This window comes from Anguilla rostrata, chromosome 7, assembly GCF_018555375.3.
Source record: "Anguilla rostrata isolate EN2019 chromosome 7, ASM1855537v3, whole genome shotgun sequence".
In the NCBI taxonomy this organism is placed as follows: Eukaryota; Metazoa; Chordata; class Actinopteri; order Anguilliformes; family Anguillidae; genus Anguilla; species Anguilla rostrata.
In genome coordinates, this window is record NC_057939.1 from 4,644,279 (window position 1) to 4,663,105 (window position 18,827).

General features: G+C 45.8%; 1 protein-coding gene across 5 annotated transcripts in view; it reads left to right on the plus strand.

The window, feature by feature from the left end:
* syt1a (synaptotagmin Ia) overlaps positions 1-18,827 on the plus strand; it is a 183,212-nt gene that overhangs the window by 134,396 nt on the left and 29,989 nt on the right. For 4 of the 5 annotated variants that reach the window (XM_064342439.1, XM_064342438.1, XM_064342440.1 and 1 more), the window contains 4 exons: positions 7,016-7,191; positions 11,423-11,554; positions 15,708-15,875; positions 17,244-17,411. In XM_064342439.1, coding sequence (XP_064198509.1) covers positions 7,016-7,191; positions 11,423-11,554; positions 15,708-15,875; positions 17,244-17,411 — 644 coding nt within the window. The remainder of the gene's footprint in view (positions 1-7,015; positions 7,192-11,422; positions 11,555-15,707; positions 15,876-17,243; positions 17,412-18,827) is intronic. The other variant, XM_064342442.1, reaches the window with a different exon arrangement.

Consider the following 18,827-nt stretch of genomic DNA (forward strand, 5'->3'; position numbering starts at 1 on the left):
AGACTGCAGCTGTTTTCTAGCTGCCAAGGCAGTTGCATCGAACCGTGTTTAGAGCAAAGAATTGAATCTGCGTTCAGCTTTTCAGTATGTTTATCTCTGTACCAGCAATGCAACAGTACGTACATATTTTTTTTTAAATGTCACTCATAATGCATTTCTTTCTGACCTTGAGACAATGAGACAAAGGGGGAATCAGGGGGATTAATGGATCACTGCTCATCTTTGTCTCGTGTAAAATTTAACAGAATATTTCTGTCGTCGTCGCGATGTAAATATTTAATCGCAGCACAACCGCGCGCACGGGGCCTTGATACCACACCGTGCGGCGAACTCACAGAGGAGGGGGGCGGGGGGAATAGAGCTGCTATGAAGCGATGATGCCACATTGCTTCAAAAGAGACCGGAACACAAAAGGAGCAAGACGGAACATGTTCGGGGCACAACACATTATGTACTTGTTTGTGTTTAGATCCAGTCACAGCAGGCTGGAACAGGTTTCTGAAATAATGCGCAGGCAACACTCGAAATTCGAGTTCTATTTTTTGCTGCAACAGGAAAAAACAGATCAAGTGACACTCGGCTCAGTACATACACGCTTTTTGTACTTTTTTTTTTATTTTACGGAAAGATTGGTGAAATATTCAGTAAGTCTCCTTTCAGGCTGTTCTGAAAGATAGAAATAAGTGTCAAATTCAGTTTTTCTCATAAATAAAGGTCATTTATCTCAGCCCCATCTTAGTACACTAGTAATGCAGTCTATACTGTAACTAAAGTAATATATATTTGGATATGCAGTGCCATGCTGTCAGATTATACCTGGTATAAGGGGAAAACATCTAGCTCCACCTCTGCATTTTAATCTTTATGCTGATGTTTAAATATTCTGGTTTAGCCCTCTGTGCTAAAAACCTTGGGCACGCTCGGTCTAGACCAGGCACAGACATGTTTTCCTGAATCCTTCCCTCGTGATGAAGTCTGTTTAAAGACATTATATTAGTATTCCGCAGAAAATGATGACTGTAAATGAATATGTATTAAGAACAGAGAATTTTGTTACGCTTCTGGTTTTTTTTGCAATTAAGGCAGAGTTTTTACGTAATGATGCCAGACACAGCCATTATATAAATCCATTTATGTAGGCTCATGCTGTGTTATTATTCAATAGACAGGATATTTTTCTCATCTCATCCAGTTTCATTTAAAATGTATATATAATTTCATGCAGTCGGTTATATTTCACAAATTCAGGTATTAAATATGAATCAACCCCCATCCTGGGATCTGCCATTAAAATGCAGTGTTCTCGGTGTGGTTTTGAGGGAGAATGGACCCTGTCCATACCCGTTTTCCTGCGTTTCCATGGCACCTGCCCCACGGCACTGTCCCAGCGGTGTGTTGACGAGCTGAACGCTGTGCTTTGCGTCTAAAGTCCGCTTCCTAAGTAGAGTGGGTCTAGGCTCTGTATACTGTTTGCAACTTAAAGGGGAACAGCTGGACTCCAGGTGGTGTTTTGTATTTTGGTAGCGAACCACACCCAGCAAATGTTCTATTTGTTTTAAATTTTTTTAAAAGGAAGGACAGGGCAGTGTATTAGAGTTAGCCATGGTAACTAGAGCGAATTTTTTTTTGCCTTGCAGAAAATCAGCTACCTAGATATCTCCACTGTAATAATTGGCAAGCTAATATATTCCAGAATATTCCAAGGGGACATGAAAAGTAAAAAGATGATTCTGACCGAGCAAAAGTAGTAAAATAAAATTCGCTGCTAATGTGTAATGATTAATAAACAAAACAAAAACAATACATAGCCACCAGAATATAAATGGAATGTTAAATAGATTCTAATCTGTCTGCGCAATTCATGGTAATTTCTGATTATGAATTAGGTTAGCGTTGTGGGCTGGATGTAGCCAATGAGGAGCAAGCTCAAAGAAGTTTGTGCAGCTGTTCAGGATTTGCAGTGCCGTTCTTGCTCTGTAGTGCCGGCATTGAAACAAATTGAAAAGGTTCTTTTTTTTTTCATCCATTGGTTTTCATCTGTGCGCATCCAAATATAGCACACCAGCACAACCACACATCCCCCCTAACTCCTCCGCCCACCTCCTCAACCACACATCCTCCCTAACTCCTCCGCCCACCTCCTCAACCACACATTCTCCCCAGCCCCTCCGCCCACCTCCTCAACCACACATCCTCCCCAGCCCTCCGCCCACCTCCTCAACCACACATCCTCCCCAGCCCCTCCCCCACCTCCTCAACCACACATCCTCCCCAGCCCCTCCGCCCACCTCCTCAACCACACATCCTCCCCAGCCCCTCCGCCCACCTCCTCAACCACACATTCTCCCCAGCCCCTCCACCCACCTCCTCAACCACACATCCTCCCCAGCCCCTCCGCCCCACCTCCTCAACCACACATCCTCCCCAGCCCCTCCACCCACCTCCTCAACCACACATCCTCCCCAGCCCCTCCACCCACCTCCTCAACCACACATCCTCCCCAGCCCCTCCACCCACCTCCTCAACCACACATCCTCCCCAGCCCCTCCACCCACCTCCTCAACCACACATCCTCCCCAGCCCCTCCACCACCTCCTCAACCACACATCCTCCCCAGCCCTCCGCCCACCTCCTCAACCACACATCCTCCCCAGCCCCTCCGCCCACACACGTGCACACGTGCACACACACATGTACATAGTTATGGACACACAAATGCACACACACACACACACACACACACGGACACTCACACATGCATGCACTTGCACACACACACACACACACACACGCAAAACGCACTTGAACTTATATAAATGCGTATTGATTTTGCCTCTCAGCTAGAGAATGCTCTTTTAACAAAGATGAAGGACACCTCTGTTTGGAATTCTTTTTGATTCCACTCCTGTCATCAATTATAATTTTGTTCATCTGGTGGAGATGGAGACGGGGAATATTGATAGGTGTCCACTTGCGCTCCTGTTGGAGGGCATAAAGCACGGTGAATTACTCTTCCTTTATCTTACCGAAGGATACGGCTCTTTGTGTTTCCAAGGAAATAAAAATAAATGGAAATGAATTTGAGATGCAGCAAGTTAAGTCTGTTATTGGCCTACATTTATACTTGACGTTTTACTTTATTGCCCTGCTAAAGATGAGAGGTGTTTGCTGCAAACAGAAATTACGGGAGTGTTGGTGTCAGTTCTCCTTGTACCATTATGCTCAGAAACCATGATGCCCTGTTCATCTGGAGAATAATAATCATGTAATTGAAGAACAGCATGTATATTAGCATGTATTTCAACTCATGATCTGAAGGGGGAAACACACCTCAGCTCCCACCAATGTGTAGCACCTGCCTAAGTGATGTATGGCAGCCATTTTGTGCCAAGATTCATCATTCATTCATACATCAGCTACGGTGGAGAGCTAGGGAATTATTAAGCCATTTAAAGTGAAGGATGATTAGGCAGCCAGGTTGAGAGAGAGCCAAGCTGGAAATTTTGCCAGGGCGCTGTAGAACTCTGGCTATGTCATCGGTTCTTTAATGATCACGCTCAGTTATTTAATGTCTCGTCTAAATATGATGCCACCTACAGCACAGTGTCCCTATCACTGCACTGTGTCTTTGGGTTGTATTTAGTCTAGAGGGAAGACTGCCTTCATCTGGTGCACCAACATCACTACCAGCAGTAAACTCAACAAGATGGAAGTAATAATAATAATAAATTATAACAATAATAATGATGATAATAATAATAATAATAATAATTGTGCCATTAATAATTTTAAGCTAACATAGTGTACTTTTTTTAATTCCTTGGAATGTGTGGACAGAGAGGTTTCCACTAACAGTCAGTCTTCTACATTCATATTCCTGGGGAAAATAACTTTCTTTTATTCTATTCTGTTCTGTTCTGTTCTGTTCTGTTCTGTTCTGTTCTGTTCTGTTCTGTTCTGTTCTGTTCTGTTCTATTCCTGGGGCTCCTGGCAACCTTTAGCCTATATTAGGGGAAAGCAATGTAGGCTTGAGCCATGAGTGTCTTTTCACTTAACATAACCTAACATAAATAAACCTAACATAACAACATATGACATAACATAATGACGAGAGCAGGTCGTTCAGCCCAACAATTCCTCACCGTTTTTCCCACCCCTCAAGGGTACCCAGTATCCCTGCTCGTCCCCTCCCCTCTGTCTCTCCGCCTCACCCATCCCACTGCCAGAACCATAACAGATGTGGGGCATCTCAGAGCCATTTTAGAGCTTTCCTGGAAGAGAGTGCTTATCGATTCAGCCGACATGCCATTGATTTTTCCCCTTGTCCCTGGATGTGGCTAAGACAATATAGGCTTGTGCCAGCGAGCCCAAGGCAGGTAATAGACTTGTCTTCTGTGAGGAACAGCAAGTCTTCAAAGCAATGTCAGGATGCCTATTATTTGCTGTACTTAAAACCCATCAGATGCATCCAAGATCAATTTTTTAAAAATAGTTTTAAGCAGACGAGGGTTAACGCTACGCTCCCATAACCGAACAGTTGTTTACACTGTTGAGCAAAGATTTTTGAAGGAACCCTGTGATTTTCACTCGGTGACTAACGGTTTCTCTCCCCAGTGAAAGCGAAAAGCGAAAGAAAACTGATCTGTCTCCTGGAAAAGCTCACTGCTAATAAAGTGAATAACAGTAACTAGCCACTCGTTTTGTTTTCACAACTTTTGAGCATTGCCATTTGATTTGAAAAGTAACCATTAGGGGACAATTAGGGAGGCTTCCCCATAATTATCACAGCTGAATGGGTCTGGCCTTACCTCCTCCTCCTTACTTCTATGACAAGCGGTTGCGTAGGGCTCGACTATTCTTCTCCAGTCCTCGATTTAGCCGTGCGCTGTAGCTGCACTGAAATAGCTCTGTAATGGCCGTGCTCGCGTGGAAGAGGGCCTCTGAGCTGTCTCCTTGTTAGGAGCACAGTTTCTCTGCATTTGCAGGGCAGGTATGCAAGGTTCTTCTCCTCTGGAGTGAAACGGGGTCCCACCTCCCGTGTGAAATGGGGGGGGGAGTTGGAGTCATAATTAGGAGAGAAGTCAAAATCGGAATTATTCAGTGTACGCTCCTCTGCAGCATCCGCTTGTATGTGTTGCATCACCATTTTACCATTGAGACAGTTGCTATGTTTCAAAACAAACCGGGTGTATAGTCTATGGACTCAAACTGAATCTCTGACACTGTTGGACTTAAATTGTTATTTTTCTTACTTGTCTCGTGATTCCCCCACACTGTGGGATGTTGCACATAAAAAACCTTTATGGGGTTACCACATTTAGACCGTGTATTACTCATCTGTTTTACACACACACACACACACACACACACACACATACGCGCACACATACTGTATGTGACACTTAAATTGCAGGAACGTTCTCAGCTTTACAGGAGCAGTTTGTTGTACACGACTGTACGTCGGCCATAATGAATCGGTGTGATTATTCTGTCCCCCTTCGCTAATGAACGCAGCTGCGTGTTACGAAATGGACGCGATTTAGCCGCCAGGTGTTTTAGCGATCGCTGTTCATTTGGGCAAGGTTAAAAAGGTCCGCATCTATCATTCCTCGACAAATTAGCAGAACGTGTAAACTGTCCCATGGTCTGTGACGTTCCGAACATCGCTCTGTTTGAGGGGACTCATCGAATCTGCGCTACAGATAAGTCCAATCTCTATTGATTAAAAAAAAAGCCACACGCCAGCCAACCAGCGTATGCCACTGTGTCTGTGGCCATATCAGTGAGTCGTGTTGTGCTGCTTGAAGGAAATTCCTGTGACAGCTGGAGGTGGACATTTTCCTTTTCTTTGATGTTTAACGTGGGCAAAAATAGCCATTATTGGCCTAGTGACTGAATCAACACTTCGTTACTTTGATTCCACAATTAAATGCTCATTTAACGGTTAGCAGTCTGGGTGGTACTGAAATAACACCGCTGGTAATTTTATATACCTTGGTACATGGTATTACTGGATATCAATCCAAGTGCTGTAACTAAATGGTCTTGCTTCAAATGCACATTATCAATGGATAAAACATTTGTGTGAGGAGGCAATTGATCTTACTGAAACTGAGCTCTGACCTCAATTTAAAGAAATAGATATGTGCAAGAAAATGGAAGAAGATGGCAAGAAAACCTTTTGAGTGTGGATATCACTGATACTAGTGAAGAATATTTTCCATGTTAATAGCAACCCCTCAGGTAAAATGTCTTCTCACTGGCACCCCTAGTGGTAATATGTGGTTGAGTCAGTGTGTGAATTAATAGATTTTAATAGCCACTGCCAAAAAAAAAGCATCATTTGCTTAAATGCATCCCTCTCTGTTGAGGACAAAGCATCACAGAATGATCCCTCCCCTATACACACTGGATAAAGTGATATCAATGGCAGTCAATGATGCTTTTCATGTGCCATGTATCTTTACAATATCTTCTTTATCTTTAGCACTTTCATGTTGCACTTGTGTCTTCATGTTGATGTTGTAGCTATTTATCATATTCCTTGCAATCATGCCTCACTTCTAGTTTATGACTTGCCATAACTTATGCTTATGACAGCCTATGCTTACCATGTGAACTAGACTGGATGTTCATGGATGGATAGCTCATACTTAAAGAGAATTGTGCCTTATCGGACCTGTGTTGTGTAGCTGTTCCAACCACCTTTGGTATTCGCTTATTGTACATCGCTTTGGATAAAAGCATCATGCATAATAAAATCAATCAATCAATCAAATTTTATTTGTATAGCACATTTCACAGCAATTGTCACAATAAACTTCACAGATAACCCTGGCCCAGACCCCCACTGGAGCAAGCCAGAAGCAACAGAAAAAACTCTCTGCGGCAGATTCGGAAGGAACCAGGCTCAAGAGGGAAACCCCTCCTCCTCTGGTCGGCTCAGGGTGTCGGTTGGTGAACGTAAATGTAACGTTTAAGTTCTGACCTCGGCGACTGTCCTCCTTCCTCACAGTGCCGTCATGGGCTATCATTGCCATCGCCTTCGTCGCCGTCCTCCTCATCCTCACCTGCTGCTTCTGCATCTGCAAGAAGTGCATCTTCAAGAAGAAGAACAAGAAGAAGGGCAAGGAAAAGGGCGGGAAGAACGCCATCAACATGAAGGACGTCAAAGACGGAGGGAAGCTCGAGGTAAAAGGGCCTTTGTCCCGAGTTCTGGGGTCTCGCCATTTCACCAGCACATTCAGCATACGGTGTTTGCCTTCTTAATTTAAAATAATACTGACCCAGTATAAAATGGTGGCCCACCTATGCACTGAGGATTGATGCAGAATAGCACAGTAGTTTAACATTAAAGCAAGTATGTCCTATTACTGCTGCTTGTATTGGCAGTTATTTTCAGAATACTGTTTATGAGCGGCCAACAGTCCCTGACTTGATGAGTCTATGTTTAGGCCATGCATTTCTTGATAGCATTCTTATGAAAAGGTTCGCTTGCTGTTAGGAAAAGGTTCCCTGTATACTGTGACACGGTGACAATGAACAGCTTTCTCATTATATTCCTGCTAGTAAGCTTTTCATTCTGCAAGGAGTTGGCAACATCCCAGTAAAATATGAAGAGACGATATGAATGGATGGAATTCAGCTTCCATATTTACCATTAGCAAGGTGTTTGAGCCACACTTTGAGTCCATATAGCTATATACAGTCACACAATGTTAGAACAGGGATCCTGTAAGATATTCTGCTGACCCAACTGGCTACACGTACTACAGTCCCACGCAGTGGCTATTCGACCTCCTGTCCACCGGTTTTCTGCTCGTTTGAATGCACGAATCTCACCCCCTTGTGTTTCGAGTCTCACGTTGTATTTTTCCAGGACGTTTAACGGGAGAATGCCTTGTTATATCGGCTGCAAAAAGTGCCGCCCTTTGCCCACAACGTTTATCAGTCTTTGTTGAACGAGATATCTTTCTAAACGCTGTGAACGTCCGACCTGTTTTCTGTACTGAGTGTGCTTTTTTCTGCATAATGCAATCGGTATTAACCCAGAGAAATGGCGAGAGGTAGCGACATTGATTGGGGGGGGGTCACATTAATTCAGTTTGCCTCCCTCGACTGGCACAGGGACATGATATGGAACACATAAACCCTAACCTGTGTTTGCATACTAATTACATAAAAGGGTGGGGGGGGGGGGGGCTTGTGGCACTGCACTTCCGACAGATTAATTGGCTTAAATCCATTTAATACAGGGTTTGGGGCCACGGCGGCCATGTTTACTCACTGCTCAAACAGAGACCATGGCCCACATTCGTGAGAGGATTTCAAACCAGCTGTTTTGTGTACCCTGTGGGTGCTGTGCACCTATAATTAAATAAAACCCCTGGGAAAATATTTGGTTGGAGGTGGCAAGCAGTTGTAAGTTCATCCTAGCGTGGCATGAGTTTGGTATATCCAACTAAGCTTTTCCCACGGGGTTCGATGTCAAACGCTTATGTTTTAAAGTAAATGAATTAACAGGCTTCAGCTCATTGTTTGAATAGCCTATGTCAAGTGCAGAACAGTTGATTAGTGAAGTCAGTTTGCAATCTAAATTTGACCAACTTTGCATTATAACGAATGCACAAATCTAGCCACATCAGTGTCTCGATGAGCAAATTACATTTAAATAGAGTGACACGTTTATTCAAGTCACTACACGTGTGATAACCATCAAAAATTATTCTTACCTTGCACATTTTGTTTTTTAAATAGCAAACTAGCAAGCCCTGTGTTAAATGTCTGAAAATCATTGTTACACATGTGCACACACACACACACACACACACAAATACACAAATAGGCACAAAAAAGAATGGGATCAAACGAATACACATCCTGTTGCCATTTGCACTTTTTCCCTTTTGCATATTTATACCGGTATCGTTTCTTAAGCCTTCTTGCCAGAAACTCTCGTCGTTAATCGCTGACGACACCGGAAAAGCAGTTACTCCAGCTATGAATTAAACACATATCGTACACATCTCACACCGGGCACCCAGATAAAATTCATGCACACATATTGCTCCACTCAAGTGAAGGCCACAGAAGTAGTCATTTCTCCTGGTATGCCCAGAAGTTTTGTGGGAGCTCTTGTGTCATGGTTGTTTTAATGTGTGTTTCTTCCTTCTATGTCCTCCTTATGTGTGTTGTGTCTGATGACTGTGCGGATCTGTCACTGGCGGTAGGTTCCCTACTTGCTGTTGGATCTTCTAAGCCTGCTGTTCTGACCTTTAGCCTCTTGACAACATCGTTTTACCCCCCCCTCCGTAGAAAAAAAAAAAGAAAGAAAAAAAAAAGTAACTCATGCATACAATACCTGCATATCCACATATGTAAAATATATGTGTATATCTACGTATGCACATACATATGAATGCGTGGTGCGCTTCAACAAGGTTGAACTAAATTGAATTTTCTTTGGAAACATTTCCTGGTGCTATACAAGCTTTGATTTGTATATTTATTATTATTGTTATTGTTATTTAAAGGCACCCTCTGGCAGCATGCCCAATGATTAAGCTACCGGTTAGCACAAATGCTATAAAAATTAAGATATGAGAATGTCAATAAAATGTGTGGACATTTCAGCCACAAAATATGACACCAAACGTGGTGTTTGTGCTTCACCACCCCCTGTTGCCCTAACTCAATAGAAAGGTGTGGACAGATTTGCAGTACCATTTTCATTTATACTAACTAAACCCAAGCCTTCATTTACATAGATGCCAAGGGATCTGGACAGCCACAGTCATACTGCTTGTTAATACTGTCGCTGGCTAATGTTACCCATGGCTGTGTACAAAAGCATGTGATATACATGAAAACACAATCGCTAAGTAATGTCGTAAGACTAATGGGAAACAGGTGAAGCTGAAGTAATATTAATTATGAACTATTATTTTGCAGCTGGTCTTAATCATTCTATCTGCAATTTCTGCTCCTCTTTGTGGATCAGTCACTGAACCAAAAAAACTTGCTAAATTTTCTTTCTGCTTTACCTATATTATTACTTGGCATAAACAACTGTGTAGGCACACAGACCATATTTTCTCTTATCCACATTTCATTCTTAAATACTCTATTTGTGTGAGAGTTCACACAGAGGAGACAGACACTTACGTATTCAGTTGGGCAATACAAAAAAAAAAGCAAAGAAAAGAAGGATAAAAAGAAAAAAAAATCAAATTAGTTCAGCCTTTTTGCTTCCACACCAGCAAACCCCAGAAGACTAATGGGAAAGTTAGAGCTCATGTACATTTTTGATCCACTTACCCACACCTTCTGCTAGCATGATGCTTATCGCTTCCATGGGTGCAGTAACACAACATGCAGCTGGAGTTCGTGACAATGCGACTGTTCGCTGACTCCCCTCCGGGGGGGAGGTGATTGAAAAAGAGGGGGTGACCCCGCACAAGGCACTGTTTCATAGTACGAGAATGCCCTGCATGCATAATGAGCCGTCTGACATTTTTGAAAGGCAACTTCGCACTGAATGAACTGGGATGGGGTGCGGGGCGGGGGGTGGGGGGGGGGGGGAAACATTTTGAGACTGAGATTGCCTCTTCAATCGCATGCTGACCGATGATAAACTGCCTCCCCCCCCCGACCCATTCTTTGCCCCCCCTTGCCCCCCCCACCCCCCGACCCATCCCCCGCCCCCAGATCAAGGTTAGCCAGGGACTCACATGACATTTAAACATTTTTATTTATTCATTTCCTTATTATGCTTTTATCCAATATTTTCTTTATATTTCACAAAGCGACCTGCTAGAAATAGCAACAATGGAACCTTTTTTTTTTTTATTTTCCCGCCAAACTTATTTACTTTACACTTCTTCTTTTGTTGTTTGATCGCACCCAAATTGCCTGTGTTCTAAACTCATGCGTTAGTTAATTTGCTCATCGTTCTTTTAGACCAGGGGTCCTCAATCATATCCAGAAAGGGCCGGTGTGGGTGCAGGCTTTTGTTCCAACTGGGCAGTTACACACCTGATTCTACTCATCAACCACTAGAATAGTCTTTGCTAGGACTTGATTGCAGAATCAGGTGTGTCACTGCTTGGCGGAACAAAGCCTGCACCCACACCGCCTTCGGATAGATTTAGACCTCTGTTTTAGACCCAAACCACTCTTTTAACCTGGCAGTTTGAATGTTAAAAAAACGAGGGTCGTGACCCAGGCTAGTGCATCACCCCGAGCATGTCCGGACGCTAACCTCAGCGGTGTGTTTAGCGCTTGCTCCCCCCCCCCCCCGGGTGTAGTACCGACAGCGGTCAGCAGTGGGCGCCGGCGGGCCGGCGGCGGCGCGGGTGGCGGGCCGACGGCGGCGGCAGCGGCGGCGGCTCCAGGACTGACTGTTGGTGGGTGTCTCCTTCAGGCCTTGAAGGATGATGATGATGATGATGCTGAGACAGGGCTGACCGACACCGAGAAAGAGGCCGAGCCCAAGGAACAAGAGAAACTGGGCAAATTACAGTTCTCCCTGGATTACAATTTCACCGAGAACCAGGTAAGGAGTCGCCTCTGAATCGTCCCCCACCCCCCCACCGTGTGTCCTCTCTCCCCCTGTGTAAGTATAGTCATCCATGCTTCCACTCTCCATTTCCCCATTGCTCCTCTCCTCCGTTTCTGTTGTGTCCACACTTTGACCCGGACACTCCTGCACTTTACTGAGTCACGTACGCAGAGACCTTTCCCCCAACCGCATTTTTTCCGCGGCAGGCGCGGTCGCTTCGCTCACGAGCGTAAACGGCCGCGAGCTTTTGACTGAGAGGCAGAACTTTGCGTGAGACGCCGTTCCCTCATCGTTGTTTTCAAAAAGCCGCGGTCCTCAGGATTCCGGAGCGATTTTGGCGATATCCACCCCTCCCTCTCTGAGAGAGAGAGCGAGAGCGAGCGAGAGAGAGCGAGAGAGCAGGCGTTAAGATAAATTCAAACGTGGTGTAAAGACGAGGCGTTGGACCCCCGCCTGCTCCCTTTCACGGCGGACGGAGTTTTAAAGAAGCAGAGCGGCTCGAAAACGCGGATCCCGGGAGGCAGATGTTCCCTCGCAGATAGCGGCGGCGGCGTCTGAGAGCAGCTTGGCGCTGCCGCTAACCAGCCGACGTAAACAAAGACGCCGGGCTGCGATAATCCACCTGTGCCCGTCGCTCCTGTCCAGATGCAAAGCTTTCAGAAATGAGCACTTTTGAAAACAAGCCCCCCTCTGCCTCCGCCCCCTTGCTCACTTACACACACACACTCACATATGCGCACACACACCAAAAGATGCAAGCAAGATTTGTCTTCTTCGCAGCCTTTGAGCATACCAAATTCCATATTTTATACAACCTTTATATTTATGAATATGAAATATACCATGAGCCAATGAAGCTGAAAACATCCTAACCTCCCCCAGGAGTGCAAATCCCTTTGAGATTTATTTTTTTTTAAATTTTATTTATTTGATAAATTGGTTGCTTGTTAGTCAGAGATAGCTGGCTCTTGCTTTTTAATATGCTTTGATTAACAAGGCATACTCTGCTAGTCAGCTGATTTCTGATGGCTTTTTTTCTCTCTGATTCCTAAAATGCCACAGAAAATGAGAAATATGTAGTTTCACAAAGTGCGAAATAATTATATATCCTGTAAAGCTGAACTAAATATTATTTTGGAGCAGTAACATATGCAAAATTTACAAGCTGTTCCTATTGAGATATGAGGCTGCACTAGGCTATCTGCCATGTCCAAGGCATGCTGGGCTTTGGAGGAAGGCAGGAGTGCGCCTTCAGAAAAAACTACAGGGGGCAGAACCAAAGCGCAGAGACCAACAGCAGAACGGACCTGCCACTGCCTCAATAACATGCATGCCAGCATTGGACATGCCGTGTTGGGCACTGCCTTCTTCAAGGTGAATCACTGTCCTTGGGAAGCACGTTAAATGGACTGCATTTTTTATGACCTGCATTTATATAGCGCATTCTCCATCACCCACTGCACAAAGCACTTTACAATGAATGCCTCTCATTCACCCATTCACGCACACATGCACTCTCTCACACACACACACACACACACACACATACATACTGCACACCACATCACTCACACCACACTCACACCACACATGCACACACACCACACACACACATCACCACACACACATACACACCACCAGCACACACAACCACAACATCACTACACACACACACATACACCTACCCTAAATACACACACACACACACTCATACACAAACACTCACACACCAACGGCGGTCAAGGCAGCAGTGCAAGGCACAGACCAGCTCGTTGGGAGCAATTAGGGGTTGGGTGTCTCAAGGACACTTTCGACCGGGGATCGAACCGAAAAATGAAAACTCTCCAGTTGCCAGACGACCGCTCTACCTCCACAGCTAGCGTCGCCCCAAACGGTGTGGCGGGGGTGATTGTTTGGCAAGATCTTGCCCCTTTTTTCTTTCCTTACGGGACCTTGCGGGAGACTAAATCCTCACTGTGTTTAAAGGTAGCCGGCCGTTTTTCCAGACCGGCAGAACGAGGCTGCCCGGACAGAGGGGAAAATAAAAGGCACTTCTGCGTTTTAAACCTTCAGGAGGGTGGGGGGGTGGGGGGGTGGGGGGGTGGCGGAAAGCGGTGCGAAGACTCGGATCTGTCGGGCGCCCGTTGAAAGGGGTCCGTCTCTGGATTCCTGTCACGGCCGCTGTGCTGAGCGGGACCATTACAGACGCTCCGCGTGGGAGTCAGAGTGTGTGTACAAAGGGAAAATAGCTATGATTCATTTTTCCATTTGCATCTGAAGGTTTTCAGCTGCCTCTGAACAGGTTCGCGGGGAGGCCATCGCGGTGCGCGTGACTACAGCCTGCTCGTTTCACCCTCGGCACGGAGCGCTCCGCCAGGAGCGATGGACCTCAGAACTACTCGAAATGCCTTAAAGGCTGTTTGCTTAACCAGCTCCTGTGCCATTCCAGTTCCTGTGCCATTATGCAGCCAACAGTAGAAATGTGTGGCCGAGGTGTACAGGAACACGGTGACGGTGCGCGCATGCGCGAGGTCTCACACTGTGTGCACCAGACGCACACACACCCTTTGTGGGGACCTGAGGAATGATCCCAGTGCATTGTGGGAAATTACCTTCAGGAGTTGGAGTTGAGGGACTGGGGGGATCACGGTCAGAGTGTCACTGCTCTTTCACAGCTAAGATCCTTCACAGAAATGACCGTACAGAAGGCGCCATACTTTCAGCAAAGAAGTATAAGGGTGCCACGGTTTGATAGATAATTTTTCAATTAATGTTTCATTTCTGAAGTACTTTGTTCTCGAATAAAAAAAAAAACCCTGCGTTCCTGAATGTGTTGGAGATGAAGATTATAAAGCGGCCTTTCATGTTTTAATTAACAACTATGGCTTTGTTGGCCTTATAGTTTTTAAATGGCATTTAAAATGATTATGGCAGAAATAATTTATTGCGTTTGCCAACAAAGCGAGCAATAATTGTTGTAAACGCTTGTTTGTAACTACTGAACACTACATCTTATTGGTAGTATAAAGAACCTCTCTCTGTCCAATAGATAAATGTTTTATTGTATTACATGGCACGATGACAGAGTCGCATGGTAATTTCGATGAGGAGTAATTGGTGTTTGGAGAGTTGTGAACCCAAGAAGACAACCATTCCAGTTAATGTATGATATCTCTGCCATTAAGGCCATTTAGTACTTGGGTGGAAGAAGGTACTGATAAACCTGTGAAGTTGTGCCCAGGGAATTTTTTTTTTGGTTTGTTTTGTTTTTTTGATGAGCCCCTGTTCATTACATCCATGAAATGGAGCTCTCATAGGAAAATTTCATCATCTCCATTTTTTTCATTCACTATCAATACCATAACACCCCACCCCCCCTCCTCCCCCCTGTGTGCTGCACCTGGAAGTAAACACTGTATGTGAGGTGGTGTGGAGCATGTTGTTGATCTGGTCTCCATATCCATCACCACCACCGCCCCCCCCCTACTCGCGTTTCCTTGTCATTCCCCTTGTGTACTGTAGGGGGCACCCCCCACTGCCAGCTCTGCCACAAGCTTTATTTCTTTAGAGTCAGAACCTCTGGACTGTCCAATCTCGTCCCCCTTCCTCAGTGGCAGCGAGAAATCAGCCGGGTTGAGCCTGAACATCTCGGTCACCCGCAGATTGCCCCTCGATGGCTGCCTGATGAGACGGCTGGCTGACTGACTGCCTGAGCCCCAGAGGCCGAGCAGGAGCTGCTCTGATTGGCAGGTCAATCAGCCGCCCTGGACCCCGCGCCGCGGGCTACGAAAAGAGTAGCCAGGGAGCCTCTGCTTCTGGAGCTCGTGTGGTTTTCCCTCTCCTTCCTCCTTCCCAGAGCCCGTTTTTTAAGTGTTTTTTTTTAGCATTGGATACCAGCGTGCTGGGGATTGGCTAAGAGAGGGTAGTGGTGAGAGAACTTAATTTGCTCTCTAAAGTTTGAAAATCTCTGCCCGGCGAACTGGCAAAAGTAAACCGAAGCTCTGTGGGGTGTTAGCGGTTAGCGATAGCGGTTTAGCCTCAGTCTGGCAGTGGGGGTTGAAGGCCCCTGGTTGTTGTTGCTAGCCTAGCCTGTGGTGCTGAAGCCCCGCCTTCTTCTCTCCCCCCACCTCACCCCCCTCCCCCGCAGCTCATCGTGGGGATCATCCAAGCGGCGGAGCTGCCCGCCATGGACATGGGCGGCACCTCGGACCCCTACGTCAAGGTGTACCTGCTGCCCGACAAGAAGAAGAAGTTCGAGACCAAGGTGCACCGGAAGACCCTCAACCCCAGCTTTAACGAGCAGTTCATCTTCAAGGTGCGCTTCTTCTACAAAACAGACAGACCATGTGCTCCAGCGCTCAGATGTACCCAGTTAACCCTTTGAGGTGTGAGATCGCAAGTAAGTGTTTAGAATGTTCTTAGCTGAACATTCTAATGCTGATGTAACAATCGCTGCTGGTAACTGAAAACAGTGGAGTTCTAGAACACTGCCTTAGAATTTTGAAAAAAAACATTCTGAAAAACCTGCTCTTCAAAGGGTTAACAGAAGTGTGTTTTCCGTCCTAGAAACAGCCAACCCTTCACTAGCAGCTTTATCTTCCCTTGGTTCTAGCGGCAGGTGTTTTTTTGTTTTTTTTTTCCAATGAGTATTTGTTTGCTTTTCAGAATGCCTCATTAACAGTATGTTACAGATCCGCAGATGTTTGTGAGCCTGTCATATGGTTTTTTTTTTTTCCCTCCGCATGACAGTCGCCAGCTGGAGCATCGATAAGCTCCTGACCGATTACCTTGCCTGACATATGCTGCGCTCCGCACCGGGGCTGACTGATGCATTAGCGAACAAAGGGCCACGTTGTCCTCCAGATGACTGAGCGCCGCCGCGCCGCCGCGCGCGCGATTCATGCCTAACAGCCAAACCGACAAACAGCCCCGACAGGGTGGAGAGAGCACAGGCGGCAGCCCTCGGTGGATAATAAGTGCGGAGAGAGACGCGCGGCCGCGGTGTTGTCTCCTGGGGCTAAATTTAGGGGTTATGAAGCCCCTCCAGCGGTACGTTCAGACTGAGCGCCGGCCGTTTCGTCATCTGATCACGGCTGCCTCCATTATCGCAATGAAGTAGCTACATAATAACACGACGACGATAACGTCAAGGACAAAATGGCAATCCCTGGTCTTATCTCCTCGGTAGCCAATCAGACGGCTTGTCAGGCTGCTGTAATGAGCCCTTCTCTCCGCGGTCCTCCGTTCTCGCTTAATGGATTTCTGCTGCGAAAATGATTATTCTTGGAGGGAATGAGGAATGGTTCTATCCTCTCACCCAAACACACACTCACCGATTCGTTAGTGAATTTAGGAGAGGGTGAGGACACCACGTGTCTGTCATTGTTTGAAGATATGATTAACGACTGTGTGGTTATTATGTGTGTGTGTCTGTCTATGTGTGTCTGTATCTGTGTGCATGTGTGTGTGTGTGTGTGTGTGTGTGTGATGTTGGTCAAATGACTAATTGGCATGAGATGAACTGAAAAAAACGTAGCTGTCTAAATCGTCAGTTTTAAAGCTTCCTTGAACTCATAAGACGGTGCATCACCCCTGGTCCTGTGTGTACGTGCCTCTTCACTATGGGGATTGGGATCTGGAAATCAAACAGGTGCAATCGATCAGGTGTTTTTCTGACCTCCAGGTGCCGTACACTGAGCTTGGCGGCAAGACCCTGGTGATGACGGTGTACGACTTCGACCGCTTCTCCAAGCACGACGCCATCGGCGACGTCAAGGTGCCCATGAACAAGGTGGACTTCAGTCACGTGACCGAGGAGTGGCGGGACCTGGTCAGCGCCGAGAAGGAGGAGGTGAGGATTTATCCTTCAAACGGTTGGGGGGACGGGGGTGGGACGGGGGTGGGGCAGGGGGGAGTGCACAGGAGGCAGGATCTCATTCATATGGGTGAGGACTTCATAGGACGCTTCCAAACTTCCCAGGGTGCGGTCAGACAGACGTTGGGTGTTGTTTCACCGAAGCATTTGCCATTGGATGCTTGTTCATACTGTCGATTCCTGCTCTAACCCCTTCCTGGTGTGAGATCACAAATATGTGATTAGAATGTTCTTAACTGAACATTCTAATGCTGATGTAACAATCTCTACTGGTAACTGAAGTCGATGGAGTTCTAGAACACTGACTTAGAATTTGTGGGGGGGGGGCGTTTCAATAAACCCTACTCTTGAAAGGGTTAACCAATGAAAATCTATGAGAGTTCAACAATGATGGCTCCGGTGGCCTCAAAGTTTTTGTGGGAGTGAATTACTTACTCACAACGCTATTCCATATTCCATAATCACACATATGATTCCTTTTAATAAAGTGTTTTAAAAATGTCAGAATCTCCGGAGTTGTAATATGACCGGCAGTGACCCCTGATGTGAACGTCACCGTTCGTGTGGCTTTTAGTGGCAAACAGCACGTGGCTTTGTGCCATTAATCAAACCATGACTTCCTCGCCCGAAATTCAATTTTCCTGGAAAATGCCACGGCACACGGGACCTGGACACGGATTGCCACGGAAACGTTTTTTCCCAGCCACGGCCGGTTAACGTAAAAGGTTAATTAGAAAGTTTGTCGATGTGGCACGGATTTGCACAGCTGAGCCCGTTGCATATTGCGGCCAGTGAAGGGTGAAGTCTGTCTTTAGCGATGTGTAATTCAAGATCCAGTACGTTCAGCCTGAGACACAATTGTGCCATGGTACGGTGGCTAAGCTGAATTTCTGGAGATTTTTTCTAGGAACAAATTTTTTTTTTCCAGGGACAATGGTGATTTCACAGTCACACAGCTGGTTTTTTTTTTTTTTGGTTTTTTTATTAGTTTCCCAAATAGATCAAAAAACAATAACATTCCACCTTATAATGTATCATAGCCCCTCATCCCACAGCTGTTGTTTTCAAATTATTGATATTATAAATTTAATAAACACATACCGCTTCTCTAGCCCCTCATTTAGAAAATGAGACTGCACAAAGAGACATGTCCTGCAAATTATTATTTTTTTAAATACACCACCTCGTATTGTTACTGCATGCTTCCATAAATGCTTTATTATTTATACGCTCCATTCGGATGTGTGTGTGCGTGCATGTGTTTGTGCTCGTGTGTGTGTGTGTGCGTCCGCACCTGTGTTTCCACACCGACCCGATTCCCGAGTGTTCCTTCGAGCGGATTCTGGCTCTCAGCGGGCCACCGAACGTCCTCCATTATCTGGAAAGTGGCAG